Raw genomic sequence first — 18,053 nt, forward strand, 5'->3', positions numbered from 1 at the left:
ATGAACGGGGGGTTTTCCTGTGAGGAGGGCACAAACCCTTGGCTGACGTGCAGGACAGAAGCATGGCCACGGAGGAGCCTGGTGGCGGCTGCCTTCAAAAGTATCATTCTGAGTTGTTAAATGTGGATAAGGAAGTTTTTAATGTTTGACATTTCACTGTGTTTGGTGCTTTAATTTGTTGGAAGCTGCCCAGAGTGGTTGGGCCAACAGTCAGATAAGCAGCATAGAAATAATTAATAATAATTAATAATAATTAATAATAATAATATCACCCTGAAGGGAAGTACTGCAGCAGTACTGCAGTCCTGACCCACAGCCCAGTTTGCTTATGCACCTTTCGAATTAGTAAGGCCCTGGAAAGCTGTGCCTTGGTGCACTAAGGCAGCCTGGAACCGTTCACCTGAGCTACTACAAGAGCTGGGATCACTCAGGGGAGGGGAAGTCTGGCAGAGCCAGTCTAGAAAGCAAGCCAAGAGGAGGAAGGTCGAGAGAGCAATTCAATGGTCCTCTTCTTGTGAAAACACAAATTACCATGTACCCTAGCTGGTGGCTAGGTCTCTGCGTGAAGGAGGAAGGCTGCTGGTCTCTTGGCAACAAGGAGCAGCACTGGGATTGTGCCAGGGGATCTTTCCAACGAGTGAGCATGAGAGACTCGTACCTCAGTACCTAAGGCAGCAGCACAGTACTGACTTGGGCTGATGGGAATTGTAGTCAAAAACACCCTGGAAGGCGCCAGGTTGGGGGTGGCTGCCCAAGGCCTTTGGGACCTTTAAAGATGCTCTGATGTGGCCTATCATGTGGTTCCCCTCATACCCCCTGAGGCTTGGGCTGCCTTCACTAAGGACTGAGCCTTTAGGGTGGCAGGCCCTCTGGAACTCCCTGCCAATGAAGGTTCAGCAGGAATCATTCCTGCCTTCTTTCAGACATCTCCTAAAAACTGTTATTCAGACAAGGTCTTTGCAATGGCCATCTTTTTCTTGATGACTTGATTGTAATTTTGTGTGCTGTAAACCACTTTGCTGTGGTGTTGTTGTTGTTGTTGTTTTTAATACCCTCACATGGCTGGATTGTTATGACAGTGCTGCCCAGAAACATTTTGCTAAACACGCAAGCAATGCCCCCGCTGCCTGCCTCACCCACAAGGGCGTCTCTGTCTGCGCTCTCCAGGTCACCAATGGGGACGAAGTCAAACTTCACAGAGGGGAGGTGCTGCGCTTCATCGCAGGCGACGACGGACGTCTCGTTCGAGAACGTGATCTCGTAGTCGTTCTTCACGGTCGTGTACTGCTTGTTGGCCGTCTTCAGGTGGCCCTTTGAGAAGTAATAGACCTGAGGCAGAGAAAAAAGAGTGAAGCAACCGCACACACCCCAATTCAAGTGCTCTGCTGCTCCCTTCTCAACCCCAACTAAGGAAATTCCAAGGGGGTGGGAGATCAGGGTCGCATCCAGAAACACAGAGGAACCTGCGCTTTCAGACAAGTCCACTTGCTGTCTCCTGAAAGGGGAACCTCAAATTTATATGGGCTAGCCCAAACCCTGCTGTCTTTATCAAAGGCCCTTCTCCAGATGCCCCACCCGAGGGAGGGGTGGAGGGTGACCACACGAAACGGGCTCCAGCTGCAGAATACTCTGCTGGCCTTTGACAACTAAGCTGCCTCCCACGGTGGTGCTCGTCTTTCAGTGGGGCAGGGAGGTCTTGTGGCCTTTTATGTTAGCAGAGGAACACCTTGTGCTTTTGAATTGTTCCCTGCTTTGAATGTTTCTCCTTTTAGTTTGTTGCATTTTAACTTGCCAAGCTGCTCTGAGGCTTTTTCTTTTGTATAACACCGCTGATAAATTAAATAACCATGATTATTACTATACGAGAGCTCTGCTCTTGTTTTCAGGCATGTGGACAGGGCAGCCACACCTCCTAACCTAGTTCCAGTTACAGATAGGTAGCCGTGTTGGTCTGCCATAGTCAAAACAAAAAAATACCTTCCAGTAGCACCTTAAAGACCAACTAAGTTGGTCTTTAAGGTGCTACTGGAAGGAATTTTTTTGTTTTGACCTCCTAACCTGTGAGCTAACCCAGAGACCCTGCAGGGGAGGGGGGAGGTTTGGCTATGGGCAAATCAAGCTGTACTGCAACCCTTCACCCCTTAGGCAAGAGTAACTGCAACACTCTTCCCCCTAGCCTTAAGAGATTCCAGTTATCAGGCCCACAGATCAGACAGACCCACACAAGGTTTATTCCTCCAGGCAAGAATGAAGGCAGGCTGTGCACATTCTGCTTTAACACGTTTAAAATACGCCCCCACCCCCGCTGATCCAGCCAAGGGCACAGTACCTTGTTCAACTCAATGAGGGGGAAAAACTTGTCCACTTGTTCATTGAAGGCCGTTGCTCTGATCTCACCCTAAAATAAGGAAGCAGGAAGGGCAATCAGCACAAAAAGGGGATTCTAACCCCACCCCCAGACCACATGAAAATTGCGGGGGGGTCTTTGCAGACCCCTTAACGGTTCTTTCGCCTGTTGAAGCAATGTGCTGTGCTAGATGCTGTACGTGAAAGCAGCAGTATTTTTACTGCTGCTTTCACTGCTTACATATTGTATTACCATTCCACAGTATTCAAATTGCAATTCAATAAGATACAACAGGTAAGAAATAAAAGAAGCAATTAAATTACAATTAGCAGTCAATATGAATGTTATATATCTTCAGGCGCCAGGCAAGAACATTCCTTTGTAATCAGGCCTTTGGCTTTTAATGATCTGGGGCTTTTTAGAGTGGGTGGGGTGTTTCAATGTTTTCTTTAATGCATGATTTTTTAATTTTGTTAAGTTGCTTTGAGTTGCCTGTAGCAAAAAAGTGACTAACAGGGTTTGTTGTTTTAAAAAAAGTCTGTTGTGATGGATATGCAGTCTCCTATCTTCAACCATAAATCTGCAGGCATGCCACAAACCACCTGAAGTGGCACCGGTCTGTTCCCACCAGGCACCAGTGCTGATCTGTTACCACAGAAGATGGAAAAGGTGAAAAGATGGCCTTCCCTTTCAGCAACAGGAGAGGAAACCTTTTGCAAATTCTCACAGTTCCACCATTATCCCAGAGACGCAGGCTTGGGTAGCATGTAAATTTCACATGAATTTAAAATCAATCAATCTGTTGAAAGGGCAGATGATTTCTAGTTGCCAAATCAGCTGACAATCCTAATGATGCGAGGTATTTTGTATTTGCTTTATGAACGTAATTTTACTGTTGATTTTATGCTGTTCGCTGCCATGTTGTTTCCCCATCCTTAATGTCAGTGATGTAATATTTTTTTGCAAATGAACAGATAAGTATAAAAATAATACCTATGAACAGATTCCTCTCCCCACCTGGACTCCAAGAAGACTCTCTGGGTTGCATGCTTCCCTATAGTCCCCTGAAAATAAACTCCAGAAGAACTGGGCCTATGCCAGGCATAGGGAATCTTTGCCCCCCCCCCAGTTGCTGATGAACTACAACTCCCATCCTCCCCTGCCACTGACGATGCTTGCTGGGGCTGATGGGAATTGTAGTCCAGCAAAAGGTCCCCCACACCTGGCCCTTACAAAGCAGCAATGAGCCCCTTGTGCTGCCGCCCAGCTGAGAGCCCTCTTCCGGCTCCACGACAGTGTCGTCGTCTCACAAGCTCCCTGATACCTGCTTCTCGCTCCACAAATTAGCGGATGACATCACCCACATAGCAGCAGGAGCAGAGGCACCCAGAGTGTTGTGACAGGCCCTTCCCAAAGTGATAATTAAAAGCGGAGCTAGAGCACCACCAGCTAAGATGTTTATGCAGGAGGAGTATTAAAATTGTAATAAAAACCGTCAGTCAGGAACCTGACAGCACGGAGATAGAGAGGAAGCAAAAGGAACAGCTGACGAGGATGTGCCAGGAGTTCAGAGCCACACCTCCCCCCCAAAAAATGTTTCCACACACGCAGACAAACAGGCAACAAGCCTCTGCGCAGCGAAGAGAGCTGTAATTTGATCAAAAGCTTGGAATTACAGAGCTTAAGTACAGGGCTTGGCTAATCAAGCTTCCCTCCTCGCAAACAAACTGGAGGCAGGAGTTTTCCTCCAGTTACATATTTATTTTCCAATTAAAAAGATGTTCTGTTTGGAGATGCTAATCATTTGCATACCATACCTCCCCGATTCCACAGGGCGGCTGGGCGGGGGGGGGGGGGAGAACCTGCAATCCACACTGCTGCAGCAGCAGCAGCAGAGCCAGCTGTCCATTAAAGGGGTGCAGCAACAGAAACCAGCAGGCTGCTCTACTCTCTAAAAGTTCCTCCTTACTGACACAAGGTTTTCGGTGGACAGAGAACCTGTGGGGTAGAAGGCTAGAGAAGGTCTGGAGGAGACATGGTCCTAGTCACTGAGTGACCTTGGGCCAGTCTCTGTCTCTCAGGGAATAAGCAGCGGAGTAAATATTCCATTTCAAGACTGGGAATGGGGGGGGGGGGGAATGGTCGATTTGAACTCAGAGCGTTCAAGGAAAGGTGGGCTGTTGAATCCAGTGGCGGCAGCAGAGACGGGAGCGTGTAGAAAGTTCAGAGCTTTTGGCTGATCTCTCTGTAGTCTTCTTCTGCAACAGCCTTTGCCAGTTGGGTGCCTGCTGGAGGGTTTGGACTACAACTCCCATCAACCCCAATCCAGCCTTCAATTCACTCCTCGCCATGAACACTTACACTTTCATCAACCAATTCGATGGAGAAAAGCTTCCCTTCCCCACGTGAGTTGCTCCATGCACGGACCTGGCCCTTCTGAGTCACCCGGGCGCAAATTGTCCACCTAGAACCACAGGGGAGAATTAGGAACCTTGCCAGCCCACTTGGACTAGCTCCTGCCAGCATCTCTTCCAGAGCCTTTATAGACGGACAGCCTTGAAATCCATTTTAAGATCAGGGAAGAACCACACAGGAAGTGCTGCAGTCTCTTACCGTGTGTGTGTGTGTGTGTGTGTGTGTGTGTGTGTGTGGAGGGGGAAGAACGAAGCCCTCTAGGCCTGTCTGTCCAGCCCTCTGGACTCCCCCTCCCCAAAGGGCTTCCCACTCCACCCCTTCCCTGCACCCCTCTCTCCTAGAGTGCTTTTGCCAGGGTAAGAGATGTGGTCCTACAGAAACCACTGGCACCGATCCCACTGGAATACAGATCAAATCTGGTGTTCCACCCAATTCTGCCTCCAGCCACGCCCAGCATTGGCATGTGGGCTCTCCAGAAGGTTACCCCCCACAAGAGAATGAGGCTGAAAGGGCCTCCAACCCCGCCTTACAAGCCTCATGACAGCCAATGGCTGATCCAGGGACTGCCTCCCGCTCACCCAGCAGAGCACCTACAGGGCAGAGACAAAGGAACACGCCTGGCAGGCACTTCTGTAGGCAACAGCCTACTTCATCAGATGTGCATATGGAATAAGTGGCATTCAGCTCATAGCTCTCGTACATCTCGTAGCACAAAAGCCCCTTTGTTCTGCCGCAGTAGGAGTAAGCCTCCCTATTCTTCGCCTTCCCCCACAATTTACACCAATGACTACAGCCAGTGACTTGCTGAATGAAGCACGGCAGCATTGGAAACCCGAAACGCAAAGGAACAAGGACGGTAAACAGGCACAATGGAAGCCTGCCATGCCCAAGCCACCTGCTAGGAACGCAGTCGGGAAGGACACTCTGTTTTCGCTGGGAAGAAAAACAAGGCAAAGACGCATGCACGTGCACTCAAGAGCGCAGCTTGCATCGGATTCTGCAGACTTTGTGCCACAGGAGCAAAGCCCTCCCCCCCCCCAAAAAAGAGAGGCACCTGCAGGCTTCAAAATCAACTTCCTAAAAATTAATCTGTCACCCAACCGGGAGAGGTTAATCCCACAGTAGTTGGGGCTAAGCAATTAAGACCAGAGACACAAGCATAGGGCAATGGGGCAGCAAGCCCTGACGTGAAGCTAACGCAGCTCTGAGTGCCCAGGGCGTTCAGGCCATGGTGGTGGCAGGCCCTCACGCTGGACAACTTACCTGGACTGGTACGGGTTCAGACTGGCAATGGGCACCACTTTGGTCTGGGAGCCCCCAGGGGTGCTCAGGAAGCTGGAGCCGCCTGCCTTCCCAGGCACCTTTGAAGGGGTGATGTATTTTGACGCAGACCCTAAAGACAAGAGATGTATCGGGCTAAACATTAGGAAGAACTTTCTGGCAGCAAAGGCTGTTCGATGGTGGAAAAGACTTCCTCAGAAGGTGGCAGACTCTCGTTTGCTGGAGTTTGTTTAAACAGAGCTTGGGTAGCCATAAATTGGGGATTATTTAGCAGTGACTCCTGCAGTGCAGGGGGGGTTGGACTAGATGCCTCTCACTGTCCCTTCCGACTCGACAATCCTACGATCAGGGATTCAGCTCTGCGGCGCAGCAGCGACATCAAGATAGCCTGGCACTTGAGCTCCTTCCATGTATTGACCAAAACCCAGGACAGACTGGTTCTGGCGCCACTCGGCCACTTCCCCCACCCCACCCCTTCAATATCTCAAGCAAAGGCAAGAGCTGGTACAAGCTATTACCACAACTTTTTGTTGTTGTTTTGCATTTAGCTTTTATGGCCAAGAGCATCCTGCTCTGCCCAAAGGGAACAATCACCGCAACACTCAGCTGGCACCCTGTGACAGTTCACAGTCTAGTGCCTTGTACCCTTCTATAGCAATTCTGTGTGCAAACGCTGCCCCCCACCAGCCACACTGAGTACTGCAAGGGGGGGAAGCCTCATTATGCAGTTTGCTAACATTCTCTGTTATCACTTGAATTGCACATTCCATGAAAAAGAGGACAAACTGCAGCACCAGTGGGGGGGTGAGGGAGGGTGTTTACAATATTAAAATCAACACAGATCCTTTCAGCATCTTAAAGACTTAAAACATACTTATTCTGGCCTACGCTTTGCACCTCTAGTGAAATGGGCTGCCGCCTACGAGGGATCGCACCTTCATAAATGTGCATTGTCTTTTCTGAGGTGGCAACAAGACACTTTTGCAGGGGTTTCTGTTGCAACCGACTAGTCTGCCTCCGGAAGTTTTATAATGTTAGCAATATATACACAAGCTGTTCTGATATGTAAACTCCTTTTGCAAGACATGTATTTCCTTTTCTCTTATGCTGAATAATTTACGCTGCACCACAGTTTGTTTCGCTGTTGTGAAATAATGCCTTAATAATAAGTAAAAGGGGGGGGGGGGGGAGAGAAAAAGAATTAAGCTGCCTATCAAATGCCAGCACAAAGCTGCGTTTCCTCATTTAGATAACAATTACAGTGTGCGCCTCTGATAATTTTCTGCAAGCTACGAAAATGACTGGCTCTATCATTATTAATGAAGCTCCGCTGTAACCTGACAGGGGCTAAAAATTATTTTTCTGTTTCAATTTCAGCGTCCGCCTCTCTTTTTCAATTTGCCTTTCAACTCCGTGTCACCATCCTCCCTGTTAGCACCACTCACCCCTTGGAAACAAAAAGGCACTTTTAATTATAAACGTTTGTTGCAAACGATCCAGGAGCCAAACTCAAAGAGCTCAGTGTCGAGCGAAGCACCAAGAGAAACCTTTGGCAAATCAAGTCCAGTATGCTTTGATGTTACTTTTCCCCACCTGCAGGACTTTCTGGCTTTCCATTTAAAGCAGGGGGAAGGAAATATCTGTGCCCCCCCCGGATGCTGCTGGGCTACAATCCCCACCAACCCTGACCACTGGACATGCTGGGGATGATGGGAGCTGAGAGTCCAGCAGCAGCTGGAGGGCCAGAGGTGCTCCCCCATCCCCAGCTCAAGGCCGGCTCCATGCAGAGGCCAGCAGAGCGAACGATAGCAGCGCCTGGTGACAGAGTACTTGCCTTGCATGCAGGTTCCATCCCTGACTGCAGCTCCACCTAGGGTTGGGAAAGGCTCCCTGCCTGAAACCCCCAAGAGCATGGGTAGGCAAACTGAGAGCCAGTGTGGTGTAGTGGTTAAGAGCGGTAGTCTCATAATCTGGGGAACCAGGTTTGCGTCTCCGCTCCTCCACATGCAGCTGCTGGGTGACCTTGGGCCAGTCACACTTCTCTGAAGTGTCTCAGCCCCACTCACCTCACAGAGTGTTTGTTGTGGCGGAGGAAGGGAAAGGAGAATGTTAGCCGCTTTGAGACTCCTGAAGGGGAGTGAAAGGCGGGATATCAAATCCAAACTCTTCTAAGGCCCGGGGGCCGAATCCGGCCCAATCGCCTTCTAAATCCAGCCCATGGACGGTCCAGGAATTAGCGTGTTTTTACATGCGTCCTTTTATTTAAAATGCACCTCTGGGTTATTTGTGGGTAATAAGAATTCATTCATCCCCCCCCCCAAATATAGTCTGGCCCCCCACAAGGTCTGAGGGACAGTGGACTGGCCCCCTGCTGAAAAAGTTTGCTCAAGAGCTTCTGCCAACCAGTGCAGACAATACTGCGTTAGAGGGGCATTGTATAAGGCAGCTTCCTACGTCCCTATGAAGTGGGCGCCCACTGAGCAAAACCTCTTTGCCCTTTCGCTCAAAAGATCCTATAGCTGCATACGACAAAGTAGATCCACTGGAAGTAATGGGCCTATGTGAGCCACGTACAGTGGTGCCCCGCAAGACGAATGCCTCGCAAGACGAAAAACCCGCTAGACGAAAGGGTTTTCCGTTTTTCGATGCGCTTCGCAGGACGAATTTCCCTATGGGCTTGCTTCGCAAGACGAAAATGTCTTGCGAGTCTTGAGATTTTTTTCGCTTTCCCCCCCTTTTTTCTAAGCCGCTAAGCCGCTAATAGCCTTTTAGCCGCTAATCCGCTAAGCCTTTAATAGCCGCTAAACCGCTAATAGCGCTAATCCGCTAAGCGGGTTGCTTCGCAAGACGAAAAAAACGCTAGACGAAGAGACTCGCGGAACGGATTAATTTTGTCTTGCGAGGCACCACTGTACATCAATTCCCATGGGTTTGCTCTGGGTATTTAAGAATGGCGGCAGCCCTGACTTAGCACAGGGCAGCCCAAATCTCTCCAGTTCTTGTGAGGCCAGAATGAGCTTAGCGCAGGGATGGCCCCTCTGCCAGACACAGCTGGCCTCCAACTCCCAGCAGTCACCTTGGCCAATGGTCAGAGGTGCTGTCGGGAGCTGGAGCTTGGCAGTATCTGCAGGACACCACATTGGCTACCCCTAACTAAAACCTACACAGATCTCAAGACTGGGAAGGGCCTTCAGCCATAAACCAACCAACCACCACCACCTCCCCCTCCTTCAAATTGCAGCAAGTAACATTTTGACCAGTGGTTTTGAATGCAACCCTGACCTCACACAGACAAGAGAAGCCAAGCCGCATGGGAGCAGCAAGACACGACCTTCTCTTGCTACTCATCAAACCTCCTTCTCTCTCTGCTTCACACCATAAATGGACCATTTACCTGCTGCTGTGGCTGCTGCGGCTGTGCTCTCATTCGGATGTGCTGGCCTGCTAGGGGCTTGGTTGGTTGCCAGGCTCCCAGAGCTCTGCTGCTGCCCTGCTTGCATAGTGCCTGGGAAGCAAAGGGGGGAAAGCCATTTCAGTGGCAAGAGTTGGCAAGGAAAGTCTAACCTGCTCCCTTGCGGTCTTTCGTGCAACTGCTCAACCAGTCAAAGCAGTGTACAGAGCAGGGGGCTGTTGGGCTCCCAGCTCACGCCAGTCCCAGGCACCACGGAGGGCACCACATTGGCGAATGCTGATAAACGGTACAGTTTATCAGTTGCATTTTGGCTGCTCATGTCCATCAATTTCAATGGGTCTACTCTGAGGAGTAGCACTGGCCAGAACCTTGTACATTCTTTGTAAACCGCTCATAACTTTTACCTAAATTTAAGCCGCATACACTTCTTCAAATAAAATAAAATGCAGAGGATGGAGGAAACTCCTGGAACTAGTGCGGGGCGCTCTGCTTCAGCAGGCTCCGGGCAGCAGGCTGCTATCTGCAGCCTAGGGAGCCCTGCGGGAGTTCCCACAGAGCTCCCTAGGCTGCAGATATCTGCCCGAAGCGCGGGGCGCTCTGCTTCAGCGCGCCCCGCGCTCTGGGCAGCAGGCTGCTATCCGCAGCCTAGGGAGACCGGCGGACACTCCCACGGGCTCCCCCAGGCTTGCTGATAGCTTCCTGAAGCCTGGAGAGCGAGAGGGATCGGTGCGCACCGACCCCTCTCGCTCTCCAAGCTTCAGCGAAAGCCTGCATTCGCCCCATAGGACGCACACAGATTTCCCCTTCATTTCTGGAGGGGAAAAAGTGCGTCCTATAGGGCGAAAAATACAGTATTTGTAAACTCAAGAACTTGAACCCCAGATTGCTTGTTTCTAACTTTCTCCCAACCCATATTCATTTTGTGCCATGTCTCATAAGGGCAGGGACTGTCTCTCTCTCTCTCCCCCCGCCCCCGGCCTCTTCAAGTCTGTGAGCCTCAGGGGGGGGGGTTAAGAGGGGGATAAAAAATATTTCAATAAACAATAATAACCCTAGCAGCTATATAGTGAAGTCTCATTATAAAATCTCATTTTCATCTATGCTGCATTTAAAACAGGCACACACTAAGCTTTAAGGGCTGTGGATATCCAGGCTGTAGGGTTGTTTATTTCCACACTTCAGCAAATGGACAACGAAAACTGTTTTTGTACTCCCAGAATATTTTCCTTCTGGACCTGAATTTATGCTTTAGATTTACGCTCCACAAATTTGTGAAGTTCAAATCATCTGCATTAAGTCAGGCTGATTTGACTCAACCTATGAACCAACTAACTCCCGCGGCTCCTCTCTGTGAGGACAAGGAAATTTTGTGGTTCACCAGTGTGTTGCAAATAACTCATAGCATTCTTAAATATGGGTTCTCCCTAGAACACTTGCCACCTTCTCTTGGGCTGATGGATTTAAACCTTCGTCTGAGATGTGCCCTGCCTACTGGGCACCGAAAATTCAATTTTAGCGTCATCCGACTCTGTTCCAAAGGGCCGAGCACATTCCGACGGTGGCGACCGCTCACCAAAGCGGAAGGAGTTATGAATGAGAGAAGTGATCCCGGAGTTAACGGGGGACGTCAGCAGAGAAGAAATCGCTAATCCAGACACAAAGGCATTTCAAGCCAAAACACAAAATCCCTGTTTCTCATTAGGACAGGGAAAACACATCATTGAAAAGGGCATCGCGGCAGTTAAGATGCCAGAACAAGGCCCCTGCAGACCCATTGCTCAGGAAAGCTCCTTACCTTCGGTGTACTGCACTGGATTGCCTATCTTCCCCGCCACCATGTCGGCCGTCTGGAGGACTTCTAAATCCATCACAATAACCACCTTCCTGCAAAGAAAAAGCTGAGGTTTTACCCGCCTGGTGCCTGCTTTGCTTGTTAAGAGACTGTGAGCTGGAAAGGTAAACAGGAGCCAGGATCTTTTGCCACAGGGCAATACCTGAGAGGCAGAGGTAACCCAAACTGGGGATTTAAGTGCTACAGCACCTACAATCCATGCTGCACTTTAATTTTAATTATTGAATTTATATACCACCCTATACCCGAAGGTCCTCATATGATAGAATAGGGGTGGGGAGGCTGCATGCAAGGGCCACATTTCCTTCACAGCAATTTTCCAAGGGTCCCATGGCAGCAGTAAGCAGGACCAGAGGGAAAAGTAGGCAGAGCAACACACGTCAGTTTTTACCTTTGTACAGTCAGCTAGTTTCTACTCACAAACCCCTCTCTATCTTCCATTCAGGAAACCAAGGAGCATCACCAGGGTTTAAAGTTACTTTCCCAGCCCTGCTAAAATACTCGAGGTGCAAAGCTGGGTCAAGTTTTGCAAGCCAGACAGAGAGGGCTGGAGAATCATGTTGGAGAGTCAGAAAGGGCTCGGGTCTGAGTTTACCCACCCCTGTATTAGTACAGTGGTACCTCAGGTTAAGTACTTAATTCGTTCCAGAGGTCTGTACTTAACCTGAAACTGTTCTTAACCTGAAGCACCACTTTAGCTAATGGGGCCTCCAGCTGCTGCCGCACTGCCGGAGCACGATTTCTGTTCTCATCCTGAAGCAAAGTACTTAACGTGAAGCACTATTTCTGGGTTAGCGGAGTCTGTAACCTGAAGCGTATGTAACCTGAGGTACCACTGTACTGGATTTAAGAGTATTGGGGGTGGGGGTGGGGTTTACAGTCCAAGATTTGGAAATCTTGAGGAAGCAGAGAAAGGCGAACTGGAAATAATACATTCTGTCTGCCCATTGTTTTCTTATTTTGAATGCATTTTAACTACCATTGGATCAGATGGTGGTTTCACATTTTATGGCCCATAAAAGAAACCACTTTTGTCACATGTGATTTTGTGATTTATTTGCTCAACACTACCCAATAAGTGAAGTTCTGCGAGGGGTTTACAACAGAGATTAAAAAGCATTAAAAATTACCCAAAATCTGAAACAGAATAAAAACACAAAATGTGTAAGAAATTGCTGCCTGCTTGCCTGCTCTCCACAAGGAGGGGACACAATGCTGTATCGGAGTCTTGAACCCTAGATCAGGCTCCCCAGAAGCCAGCGCTCACTCGAGATGTTTTGGACTACAACTCCCATCAGCACCAGCATTGTACAGCCATTATGATGCTGGGGCTGATGGGAGTTGTAGTCCGAATCTTCTGAGAGCTGGTCCTTTTTGTTTTTTTAGACCCTCAATGTGGCTATGTGTGGGTAAACAAGGCAATTCGAAAATCTAAGGAAAAATTGCTGTTGCAAACTTCCTCCCCAGGTTGCCGTGGCAGACCTGAGAGCTAAGATGAAACACCGCAAAACCATACCAAGAGGAATAAAACACCATGCCTGGACCTTAATGTCACACTAGAGGGGATTGGATTGTAAAGCAGAATCATAGGCCCTCACTTTCATCGCAGATTGAGCCGTTACCTTCCATCCTTCAGGACGTTAATGATGAACCTGTTAATCTTGCAGATGGCATTCGCACTCAAGCCCTGGTCATTAACCAGGTCGTTCAGCTGTGTTGCCAGCATGAAAGCTGTAGAAGAAAAAGAAGAAAGGAGGGGGAAAGTATTTTATGAGGTGAAAGGAGGCACTGCGTGATTGTGGCCTGGCTGTGATAAGACTTCAGGTTACTGCTCAGGGATCTAAGAACTGCTTGACTTAAATCAACACTCATCTCATCAACCACCCACCCAAAGACTGACTCTGCTTTGATAGAGGTGCCTGAATAAAAACTGGAGGACAGCCACACGCCAAGGAGGCCTGCAACTGCATCTTGCACTGATTATGATTCTACGGATATAGTTGAAATGCAAACCAACATTCCGTTCCCAAAAAGACAATTTGAGACGGAATAGCCTCTACATTAAGCCAAGAAACTGAAGCCATGTTAAGCCACGTGACACAACAGCTCTCAAACTCTTTAAAAAAGAGTGTCCCACATTGGTAAATTTTTGGGAGGGAGTAATAGAAATGATTAACATGACTATACAGAAAAATCTTGAATTTGCAGAGGAAAATATCCCTTTGAATTTTATTCCCAATGCATGCAATCTAACTAAGAGACAGTATGAATGGATTCTAGATGCCCTTAATACAGCAAAAAGACTGGTTTTAATGAACCGGAAGAACAAAAATGCATCTCCCTTCAGCGAATGGATAAAAGATATGTATAAACTCACAACGCATGAGCAAATTACATATAAACGTAGACTTGCTATGGACAAAGTCAACAATATATGGAAATCAGTGGTACAGTGGTATCTCTGGTTACGTACTTAATTCATTCCGGAGGTCCGTTCTTAACCTGAAACTGCTCTTAACCTGAAGCACCACTTTAGCTAACGGGGCCTCCTGATGCCGCCACACGATTTCTGTTCTCATCCTGAAGCAAAGTTCTTAACCCGAGGTACTATTTCTGGGTTAGCAGAGTCTGTAACCTGAAGTGTATGTAACCCGAGGTACCACTGTATAAACACTGCATTAGATAAAGTTCAGGATATGTATAATAACAATCCTTTAAGTTTTCTCCCCCCTTTTCTTTTTCCTTTTTTGTTTTTAATAAAGAACATAAAAAGCTCTCAAACCCAAAGGCTCAAGAACATGCTGAGGCCCCTAGCACAAGAAGGCTTCCACCAAACCCTACCAAAGCAAGTTCCTATTTTTCTGGAGGGGAAAAAGGGCTGTGAATACACCATACATTTAAAAGCATGTTCCACCACCACTAAGGAATGCTGGGAAATGCAGTTTGTTAAGGGTGCTGAGAACTGTAGCTCTGAGAAGGGTAAACTACAGTCCCCAGGATTCTTTGTAAGGAAGTAAAACCAAAACCACCGATTCCTTAGTCTTTATCTAACCAGTGGCCAAGCCGCAAGATGGAGAGAGAGTAAGTCAAACTTCACTGGAGCAGGAATTAGGAAAGTTACTCTAGGTAACTTCACCAGTGTAGGGTAAACTCTTAAGACCTTCTGATTGCACTCCACACCCTCTTGTAAATGCACATTGGCAGTGGGCCTCTAGTCACAACGGCATATGGTCTATTTAGCCTAGTAGTACCATGTTTGGCTGACGGTGGCCCCCCAAGGTCTCAGGCAGAGGGTTCTCCCAGCCTGTCTAACTCAGGGTCCTTTTTTAAGAAGGGTGTGCCAAGGGCTGAGCCTGGGATCTTCTGGGTGTAAGCCTGTGGCTCTACAACTGAGCTACACCAACACCCCTCCAAATCGCCAGTGCTGATGTCCAGGAGCATCTTGCAGCAATGTCCCTCCAACCAACTGTCTCTGTGCACGTGATGCTTACAGGAAAGGGTTTGCACACCATCACTCATCAGCATCCGGTAACGCTGTGGGCCGGTTCCAGTGGAGATAGCTCGGATGGTCTGCACAGAAAAGCACAAGAGGCACAGTTAGGTCCAACAAGGAGAGCTGACTTAAGGCAAGAACAGTAATGTGAAGGACACATACAGTGTCCCCAATGCTTTGCCCCCTGGGTCAAGATGGTAAAGCTCCCCCCCCCCCCTTGAAGGCCAGTACCTGGCCTCCTGTACATTTATCTTGAAGCTTATTGGACAGGCAGCAGGGAATACTCACAATGAGCTGCAAGACGGGATTATTAACATTCTCTCCTTGCATCATGGCCTGAAAAAAGAAATAGACAGCTGACTCCTTTGAGCAAGAGAGGGTGAATGGCCTGATCTCAGGAAAAGGGTTCCTTGGACTAAATGAAGTTTTTCATTCTCCTGGAGCAAGGATCAGCACATTTACAGGTGGTTCCCCAGGGAGGCAATTCCAGCTCCCCCGGCCTGCAAAAGGAGCATATCTAGGAGACAGGGAGTGGGGAACCTGCAGCCCTCCAGTTTTTGGCACCCGATGAGAGCCGACCTTTTATCTGCAATTTTAAGTTGTTTTAAACTGTTTTAAACATTGTGTTTTAATTGTTGTAACCTGCCCAGGAACCTTATGGTGAAAGGCAGGTAATAAATTATTGTATTTATCTGGACTACATTATCACTCAAAGGAGACCCACTGAAATAATAAGAAGAAGAAGCAACTTTTATTTGTATCCCACCCACCCCGGCCGATACCGGGCCCAGGGTTAAAAGACTAAGCTATTCGACTTCCGGAGGTGGCGCCATCGGTTAATGGCGGATTTCCTCGGATCGGAGGAAATCGCTCTACGGAAAACAGGGTCGGATCCCGCTTCGGCGTAGCGGGGGACCCTTGAAATCACAGGCGGGGGAAGCCTGTGAACTTGGGACCCAGTGGGCACGTTTGGCGCCCCCCCAACCCGTGAAAGAGCCCAGCAACGGGTTCAGAATCGGAGCGGGGGAAGGAGCGCTGTGCTGTGGGTTGTTTGCAGATGACTTAGTATTGACGTTACAGGAGCCAGAATCTAGTACCAAAAGGGTTTTAGAACTGATTCAAGAATTTGGTCAAGTGGCAGGATTTAAATTGAACAGAAGGTACATTTTTTCACCTTTGGTGGACGTGCCCAAAGATTAAGGCTTTCTGGGAAATGATATATAATGAATTAAAAAAGGTATTTAAGTATACCTTCCCTAAGAAACCAGAGGCCTTTCTCCTGGGCATAGTCGGCCAAATGGTGTTAAAAAAGGATAGAACTTTCTTTATGTATGCAACAACAGCAGCAAGAATACTCATCGCAAAGTATTGGAAGACACAAGAACTTCCCACGCTGGAGGAATGGCAGATGAAACTTATGGACTATATGGAACTGGTGGAAATGACTGGTAGAATCCGTGACCGGGGAGAAGAGTCAGTGGAGGAAGATTGGAAGAAATTCAAAGACTATCTTCAGAAACATTGCAAAATTAAAGAATGTTAGAGTGATGTTGGACTGAAAATAAGCGGTTTCCAGCTGTACAGGTTAAGGTTAATGATAGATTAAGACTAAAGATTAGGATTAAAGATGTTTAATGAAATGGAAATTTGACAATTAAGAGGTAAAATTTTAATGTTACATTACATTAAGACTAAAGATTAGGTTTAAAAGAAGTTGAAGTTATATATTTCAATATTATATTAAATTAAAGACTGGGATTAAAAAAGTGGAAAAGAAATTGCTGGACAAACAATTTGGATTGGAATACAAAAGAGGGAGGTATGAGGAAGTCCAGAAAATAAGTAAATTTAAAAACGGAAATGGAAAAGAGATATTGTTTTTAATTGTTATGTTCTTTTTTTATTGTTGATTTTTGTCTTTTGTATTTTTTTTATTTTCTCTTTGAGATTTGTATGGTGTATTTGTGTATTTTTTTTTGATGTTTTTCTTTCCTTTCTTTGTTGTTTAATTTTTGATTGAAACTTTAATAAAAATTATTATATAAAAAATAAAATAAAATAAATTGAACAAGTCAAAAACTAAGTGTGATGGGACGATGAGCTGCTTGTGTGTAAAATCCTAGTCCCTCAGAGTTTGGTCAAGTTTGCAAACCTCTGTCTGTAACGGAGCCCCTTAAACATGGCTCCGTCAGTCGCTGGCAGATTCCGACAGTGGTTGCTTTCGGAATCGCTTCCAACATAAAAGCTCCTTAACGGAAACACGTCTTCTGGACTCTCTGCGTGACAGTTTCCGGCGAGGAGTGGGTGTCCCTACAGGAGGTCCTGAAACCTCCCCACTGTTTTCGCTGGAAGTGTCTCTGAGCCATCCCTCCAGCTCCCTTTCCCTCAGCTCAGCTCCTCTCCCCCTACTGGTTCCCTCTTCAGCTGCTGAGTCTCTCCCAACCTGTGTGAGCCCTTTCACTTCCCTTCCTTCCGATGGCAGTTCCCTGACATCCACCTCCCCTCCAGGGCCCCCTTCATCCCCTCTCGCCCCCTCCTCTACGGGCGGTGAGGAGGCAAAACCCCGGAATGAACTTCCTTCATCTTCCGATGTCCCGAACACTTCTCTCCACCTGTGGCGGTTCCTGGTCTCGAAGTACTCCTCCTCCTCAGAGTCCATCTCCCCTTCCCCTTCCGATTCCGAGAATCCTTCCAACTCCTCCTCCTCATCGGTGGTCCCAAAGTATTCCCTCCGGAACCTCTCCACAGGCTGAGGTTTCCTTGGGAACCTTTGATGGAACGTTTCTATCAATACCTCGTCATTGATATCTTCTGCCATTACCCAAGTGTTTTCTGACTCCGGTTCTCCTTCCCACGCTACCAAATACTCCACCTGATCCCCCTTCCACCTGGCGTCGAGGATTTCTGCCACATGGCTGCTGCATTCCCTTTCTTCTATGACCGGTCCCCGAGTGGCCATCCCTTCTCGTCCCCCCTCATACGGTGACAGTAACGACCTGTGAAATACTGGGTGCAGTTTCATGTGGTTGGGTAACCGGAGCCTGAAAGCCACTGGGTTGACCTGTTGAATGACCTCAAAGGGACCCAATCTCCTGGGTCTTAATTTCTTACAACCTCCTTTGAACGGCAACCCTTGGGTTGACAGCCACACCCTATCTCCCACCCTTATGGTTTCACCTTCCCTTCGGTTCTTGTCTGCCTGCCTCTTGTATTCTTCCTTCGCCCTTTCTAAGTTGAGTTGGAGCTGACGATG

General features: G+C 48.0%; 1 protein-coding gene across 1 annotated transcript in view; it reads right to left on the reverse strand.

The window, feature by feature from the left end:
- Positions 1 to 18,053, reverse strand: part of RPA1 (replication protein A1) — a 41,995-nt gene that overhangs the window by 16,228 nt on the left and 7,714 nt on the right. The window contains exons 2-10 of the mRNA XM_080983967.1: positions 15,089 to 15,136; positions 14,799 to 14,877; positions 12,930 to 13,038; positions 11,251 to 11,339; positions 9,438 to 9,548; positions 6,026 to 6,155; positions 4,709 to 4,811; positions 2,330 to 2,398; positions 1,137 to 1,329 (exon numbers count right to left, since the gene is read on the reverse strand). Of these exons, the coding sequence (XP_080840093.1) occupies positions 1,137 to 1,329; positions 2,330 to 2,398; positions 4,709 to 4,811; positions 6,026 to 6,155; positions 9,438 to 9,548; positions 11,251 to 11,339; positions 12,930 to 13,038; positions 14,799 to 14,877; positions 15,089 to 15,136 (931 nt within the window). The remainder of the gene's footprint in view (positions 1 to 1,136; positions 1,330 to 2,329; positions 2,399 to 4,708; positions 4,812 to 6,025; positions 6,156 to 9,437; positions 9,549 to 11,250; positions 11,340 to 12,929; positions 13,039 to 14,798; positions 14,878 to 15,088; positions 15,137 to 18,053) is intronic.

The sequence above is a fragment of the Podarcis pityusensis genome, assembly GCF_964106645.2.
Source record: "Podarcis pityusensis genome assembly, chromosome: 15".
Classification (NCBI taxonomy): domain Eukaryota; kingdom Metazoa; phylum Chordata; class Lepidosauria; order Squamata; family Lacertidae; genus Podarcis; species Podarcis pityusensis.